Source organism: Myotis brandtii, unplaced genomic scaffold (assembly GCF_000412655.1).
Source record: "Myotis brandtii unplaced genomic scaffold, ASM41265v1 scaffold609, whole genome shotgun sequence".
NCBI lineage: Eukaryota > Metazoa > Chordata > Mammalia > Chiroptera > Vespertilionidae > Myotis > Myotis brandtii.
In genome coordinates this window covers 1,009,295-1,016,785 of record NW_005370315.1, presented here as the reverse complement: position 1 = coordinate 1,016,785, position 7,491 = coordinate 1,009,295, and the positions used below count along the sequence as shown (strand labels likewise).

The 7,491-nt window shown below is 40.3% G+C and overlaps 1 protein-coding gene across 3 annotated transcripts in view; it reads right to left on the bottom strand.

Annotated features, from left to right (window-relative positions):
* Positions 1 to 7,491, bottom strand: part of NSUN3 (NOP2/Sun domain family, member 3) — a 67,323-nt gene that overhangs the window by 29,962 nt on the left and 29,870 nt on the right. For all 3 annotated transcript variants that reach the window (XM_014550632.1, XM_014550633.1, XM_014550631.1), the window contains exon 6: positions 7,147 to 7,268. In XM_014550632.1, the coding sequence (XP_014406118.1) occupies positions 7,147 to 7,268 (122 nt within the window). The remainder of the gene's footprint in view (positions 1 to 7,146; positions 7,269 to 7,491) is intronic.

Genomic DNA, 7,491 nt, shown 5'->3' with positions numbered 1-7,491 from the left:
CTGAGAGGCTGGCAAGTTAGGCGGGGAACGTTGGAGTCTGCAGCAAGCAAGCCTCGTGCTCGCTTCAGTGCATGGCTGCCGGCCGCCATCTTGGCTGACAGTTAATTTGCATATACTCACTGATTAGCCAATGAAAAGGGTAGCGGTCGTACGCTAATTACCATGTTTCTCTTTTATTAGTGTAGATATGCAGTCAAAGGAAATATCAGTAAAATAACAGTTTCTTTCAATAGATGGTTTATTTTATTCTTTATATTTTTTGTATGTTCCAATGGCTTTATGAGACTATATTACTTTTATGATTAAAAAAAAATAGAAAATATATTTTCAGTTTAAATATTTACCTGTTTCTTGTTTGGTAAAATAGACCTTCTTAGGCCCATACCATATCCTTATCCTCAGCAAAGTTAGGTGACCCTCTCTTGCTCCCTCTGCACCCTAACTATTCCTTCTATTATTACATTCTTACTACGTTTATGATAATTGCCCTGCAGACCTTGAGAACAAGGATCATTTCCTATATATTTTAGTATCTGCAGTTCCTAGTAACATTCCTAATACAAAGTAGATACTGAATAAATGTTGGATAAATCAATAAAGCTGATAAATTCTTATTTTAAATATTGTATGTCATACTGTTAATCTACATTTAACACATAGTTTTATGACAGAAAATACAATAGCTACACGTTATAGCTATGGATGTCTCCTCAATCTTTTATAATTTCACTTAATGTGGAATATTTTGATCTGTATACTCTTACTGAAAAGAAGCACGAACTTTGCCCCAACAAATTACAGACTTTTAATTTCAGAATCTCTGACTCCTGACACCTAACTTAAAGAAAACAGAAGAAAAAGGAGGAGGAAGAAGAAGAAAATTAGTAGTTAACAACAGTAGTAGTAGTAGTAGTAGTATTAACAGTGGCTTGCCTTTGTCTTAGAGATTTCAAACATAAGACTAAGCATATGATGATAGTATGCAAAGTTAACTGAATTAGTTAACTTTAAAAATAAAATATATACATATCTGAAACAGTGCTAGGAATATTCCATTCTAATCCTATATAATAAAGAGGTAATATGCAAATTAACCCTCACACCATCACAAGATGGCTGTGCCCACAGTGGAGGCAGGGTTCCCATAATGAGCCATAACGAGTGATCAGTAGGGACCTGAGGCTGTGTGGCACTGGGCCGGGGCAGGGGTCCTGAGGATGCACCCCCTGCCCGGCAGGGCTTGACGGGGGACCTCAAGGTGTGCCCCCAACCTGGGGGACCTCAGGCCATGCCCCCGCCCCAGTGCCAGGAGGGGGGACATCAGGCCACTCCCCCCCCACGTGGCAGGTCTTAACGGGGGACCTGAGGCTATGCCCCCTGCCCGGCAGGGCTTAATGGGGGACCTCAAGGTGCGCCCCCCCCCCACCCAGACTGGGGTCGGGGGACCTCAGGCCATGACCCCGCCCCAGTTCTGGGCTGGGGGACCTCAGGCCATGACCCTGCCCCGGCGCCGGGCCAGAGGACCTCAGGCCCCACCCCCCACCCAGCGGGGCTTGATGGGGGACCTCAGGCTGTGCCCTCCACCCTGGCCCAGGGACCTGAGGCTGCGCCCCCTGCCCAGTGTGCACCAGGGGACCTGAACCTGCACCCCCCCTCCCCCCCCACCCGGCAGGGCTTGACAGGGAATCTGAGGCTGCGACCCCACCCGGTGGGGCTTGACAGGGGCCCTGAAGCTGTGCCCCCCCACTTGGCAGGGCTTGATGGGGGACCTGAGGCTATGCCCCCCTCCCGGCGCCGGGTCGGGGGACCTGAGGGTGCACCCCCTGCCCAGCGGGGCTTGATGGGGGTGGGGCCGGCCAGGCCTGGATCTAGCCCAATGTGGGTGGGGCCGGCTGGGTCTGGGTCTTGCGCAATTTCGAGGTGTGTGTAGGTGGGCAGGGACTTGACTCTGGGTCCCACGGCGTGCCCCAGACTCTGACAGGAAGAAGATTTTCATATACATTTTACTAATTTTCTTTCATCTCTGACACTTCTATTATAGAGAAAGGGCAAATAGCAATATCAAAATCTTTCCTCTAATTAATTATCTTATAATGTGCACAAATTTCATGCACCGGGCCACTAGTATAATTATATGTCTAAAGATTATTTTTCCACTATGAACACATCAACGTTTTGGGTGCTGTGTTGATGAATGATGAAGGCCCATGCTCCACAGTCACTAGGTATCTCTTAGCTCAAGAGCATAACAGATGCAATGTTGGTGCTGTTTTTTTCAATGTTTCTTTTGAAATACAATTTTCACTGTCAAAGAACCACAAAGAACCACTTTAGCACCACTGATGTGGTGCTAAAGCCAATCCTTTGCGGGAGTAAGGACTGTTGTATGGATGATTTATATGAATTTTCAAAATGTTACAAAATAATCTAAGCTTCCTTTTTCAATGAGTTCAAAACTGGATTTTACTTGTCAACTGATGAGAAAAGAAAACCCAAAGGGGTCAGTATTTTAAATGTGATTGACTTCCACTGAGGAAATGGATGACATGATACATTACTGCAATAAGATACCTATATTTTTGTTATAAATCATACTCTTCAATTCATACTTTCCCACCTAAAAATCATGTAAATTTCTCTTGCACAGAAAACATGGTCACTTTCTAAAAAGACTACATATAAATCATTTTTAGCATATTTCCCCACTGTTTTTCTTAATATATTTAAATTAAAAATGAGGCAGACAATCTGATTATGTAGTATGTACATGTATATTATGTAACAGAAATGGTCTCAGAAATTATTTTGAGAGATAATAATAATAAAGGTATACTTTCAATTGGCACTCTTTAATTAGAATTTGCTTCTCTTCAATTATTCCTTATATCCCTTCCCACAGTCTCAACTTCTGAAAATGATTTGAGGGGACAGATGTTTGAGAGAGTTGTATGTAACTTTTTTCTTCATGTTTTATCAAGTAAATGGAAGATTCTAATTTTTCTAATTCTGTGTGGACAAATCAGAGAGTCCTTAATAAGTGTACAATGAGCTCATCTGCTTTGAGATCTTTCTCTTGTCATCACTGTGCCTTCCAGTATGCTTTTCATGTTAAAATATCAGGTTAGATTATTTTCATGATTATATACATTCATTAATTTTTTAAAGAATTTTTGAAAGACTATTACATATATTTTACTATACCATATCCACTAACATTAGTCTTTCTAAAAAATTTAACATCAAGAAACTTCTAATAAATAAAGTGTCTATTTTCATTTAAGTATCACATTCATAAAAATTTGTACAAGATTAATATTTGGTTGTAGAATATAGTGTTTTCATAAGCTAAAATTCTGAATACTATGCAGGCTGCCTATTTACTATAAATATGAATGGTTTCTGATAAGGTAAATGAATATATAGCCATAGAGAGCATCAAGTACCTTTGAATACCACATCTGTCAGCAAACAAAAGCAGATACAAGTCTAGGCCAATCAAGAAGTTTTCCTGCCTGACCAGAGTGGCTCAGTGGTTGAGCTTCAAGCTATGGACCAGGAGGTCATGGCCCAGTCAGTTGGAGCCGTGCAGGAGGCAGCCAATCTCTTATCATTGATGTTTCTATCTCTCTCTCCCTTTCCCTTCCTCTCTGAAATCAATAATATATATATATTTTTTTTTTTTTTAAAGTTTTCCTTATTTGTTTCTCACATATCCTTTCTACTCCTTTTCTCCCTCTGAGTGCCATCTTCTGTCAACAATACCAGGTTAGGCAGTATTTTCTTGCTAGCTTTCTAATTGTTCTTTGCAAATACAAATGAGGATCCACTATCAATCCAAAAGAAAGAGAAACTTTTTTGTATGTGATACAGTGATAGATTCATCCCTGATGAGAAAAATACTATAGACTTTCTTCATTTTTTGGAGTCAGGAAATAAAAGAGAGATTGTGGCTGGAATTATTTTTGTCCCATTATGTTTTTAATCCCCAGACTTGTAGATTTCAGAGAATTAAAACCATTTTCTGTGCCTATAGCTGGGGTATCCCCACTGTCCCCTTTATCATTATAACCACACAGCCAAGGGGTCCAAGAATTTCAGCTGCTTCAAGTGGCTCCAAAACCTCACACGGACCAGGCAGCAGAGTTAAGGAATATAGTTTAACTGCTCAAGGAGAATGGGTGATGGCTGTATGATGGTCTTTCCACATCACATACGACTGCATGAACACCTACAACCATTGTGACTGAGATGTCAATTCTGTGCCCTGTGGATACGCTACTAAAGTGATGTGGTGCTAAAGCCAATCCTTTGCGGGAGTAAGATGATGGGAGAGAGGAGAGGCCACTAAAAAAGAGCCCAGTTGTTAAGACATAAGAAGGTGCCTATGTGAGCTTTATGTAAATGCAGGGTCTTCGTGATGATGATTGAAATGTTATATGACGTTAAGGGAAATGTATTACATGGGGAAAACCTAAACTAAACTAAAACCATGCTTTAAGTAAAAGCAATACTAATAAAAATAAATTATGTGAATTGCTTTACATTTAAGCCTAATTACCATACAGCACGATAATGATCATATCATTATTTTTGTCAGATTAACTTTGCTCTAAATTTAATTACAGATGTGAATTCTAAATACTCAGCCCTTGTAATTTCGTGTTTTTAAAAAATTATTTATTGACCCCCTTCTACATTCCAAAAAACAAATCATATAATGGGAATAAAAACCATTAGACAATCCCTGCTCCCATGGGGCTTACGGTCATGTTGAGGAGAGAGACAAGTACTGGGCAAATGTCAAGCAGAGGAACTAACAATCAATAAATTTTTAAGTAAAGTGAAAGACAGAAGGGGGATATCAATCTCAATCCTAGGGAGTCAGGTAAGAACCAGTAGAGTTAATCAAGAGAAAGGAGAGAATGAGTTAGAAGAACTTTTAAGCAAAAGGAACAGAAAATGCACTGGCCTCAGAAATGAGATACTGTAGAGTGAGTGTGAGGAGCTGCACAGTTGGAACACAATGCAAGGGAGTCCTGAAACATGAGGTAAGTGAAATAAGAATGAACCATATCCAAAAAGGACTTCAATATCATACTAAAGAATTTGACATCGTATGGCAATGGGGAATTACCGCAGAATTTCAAAAAGAAAAATGACAAGATCAGATCTACATTTCAGATCAGATTTGGCTTTATCATGGTGAGTGAAGTAGAGCTCACACCTGGAGATATTCAGGACAGTTAGGAGCCAGTTGCAATAATTTAGGGGACAGATGCTGGTAGCTTAGATTAGGCTAATAAGGATGAAAAGAGTTAGATGGGCTTGAGAAATATACAGATAACAACTAAAATATCATAGTGATAGACTGCATATGAGAAAGGGGAGTTGGAGATGGACTTTGACTTGGGCAAATGCAAGGTGGTAGGCATGGCAATTATTGAGATACTAGAGCAGTGATGGCGAACCTCAGACACAAGAAAAATCAACCAAAAAAATGAGTTCGCGTGTCAGAGGTGACACGCGAACTCATTTTTTTGGTTGATTTTTTCTTTGTTAAATGGCATTATAAAATAAATATCAAAAATATAAGTCTTTGTTTTACTATGGTTGCAAATATCAAAAAATTTCTATATGTGACACAGCACCAGAGTTAAGTTAGGGTTTTTCAAAATGCTGACACACTGAGCTCAAAAGGTTCGCCATCACTGTACTAGAGGCCTGGTGCATCAAATTCGTGCACTCAGGGAGCGGGGTCCCTTAGCCTGGATCGCGAGAGGGTGCAGGCCAGGCCAAGGGCCCCCACCAGTGCACAATCAGGACCGGGAGGGATGTGAGAGGTTGGCCAGCCAGGGAGGGACCGCAGGAAGGCTCCAGGGCATGTCTGGCCCATCTCGTTCAGTCCCAATCAGCCGGACCCCAGCAGCAAGCTAATCTACCAGTCAGAGCATCTGCCCCCTGGTGGTCAGTGCATGTCATAGCTACTGGTCGACCAGTCGACTGTTTGCCCCCTGGTGGTCAGTGCACGTCACAGTGAGCGGTTGAGCAGCCTTAGCATATCACTAGCATATTATGCTTAGATTGGTTGAATAGATGACTGGACGACCAGACACTTGGCATATTAGGCTTTTATTATATAGGATAGAAGAGAGGAAAAGAGACAGGTTGGTGGGGTTTCTATTTTGTTTTTGTTTTGTTAATGGGTGAGGCAGAAGTTCACTAGAAATTATGAGTTCTCTCTTGACAAATTGAGTTCTGTATGTCTGAGTGACTTCCAAATAGACATCTCTGGTAGAATATTGAATATAAAGTTCTGAGACAAAGGAGAAATATCTGAGCTTAGACCCATATTTGGGAGATAGTGTCTTATATCAGTTGAAGCCATCTGATAAATAGAAAAGAGCTCTAACTAACTAACATCAGTTGCCTAAGGAAACCCAAAATTTATGGGATAAGCTAATTAAGAGCAAATTAAGAATATAAATAGAAGGAAAACATAGGATCCAAAGCTGCATTCTGGTTCAAATCCTGATGAAAGAATAAGGTGATGAAACCTAGGTTTGGGATGGTCCCAATAAGAAAACAATTTTAAACCACAGTAAAATCACTTGTGCCTTTTAAAAGACAATGCACAGTAATACAGTATTTCATTATCAGGGCAGGGGCAGAAGGAACATTCCAGCATGAGAACTGAAAGGGAAGAGATTGAGAATTACCTGGGTGCAGTCTTTGGAGGAATAAGATTGACAATTACCTGGGTGCAGTCTTTGGAGGAATAAGATTGACAATTACCTGGGTGCAGCCTCTAAAGGAGTAAGATTGAGATTTATGAGGATGCAGCCTTTGGAGGAATAAGATTGCGAATTATGTGGGTACAATCTTTGGAGGAATAAAATGGAGAATTATGAGGGTGCAGTCTTTGGAGGAATAAGATTAAGAATTTTCTGGGTACAGCCTTTTGAGGAATAAGATTGAGAATTTTCTGGGTGTAGCCTTTGGAGGAATAAGATTGAGAATTATCTGGGTGCAGTCTTTGGACATCTACATAGGAAACCTTCTATTTGGGGACTTCCTCGTGTCATGTTTTGTCACATCTATTTAAATTACATTAGAACCAAAATAAATGTTTGCATTAACAGCCCTTACCTTAAGAGTTCTATCTGTAGAACCGGCAACTTTCTCCTTTGGCTTATCCTACAGGCTGCCTTCTGAGAATCAGAAGAGAACAACCAACTTCGATCATTTGAACATGGAGCATCAACTAACACCTAGGGAAAAAGAGGATACATAATGCAAATATGTACTGAAAATACATCCTCAGACACAAAGTATATAGGGAAGCTATGTAAAACATGATCAAAAATAGCAAATAAAGACATTTCTTTTAAAGCCAAAAATACACCATGATAATTCTTCTTTATGACATTTCTTTACTAATACTTTCAACAAATTTCCTGTGCACTTTCAGTGTTTGGATTTTTGGGGAGAGAG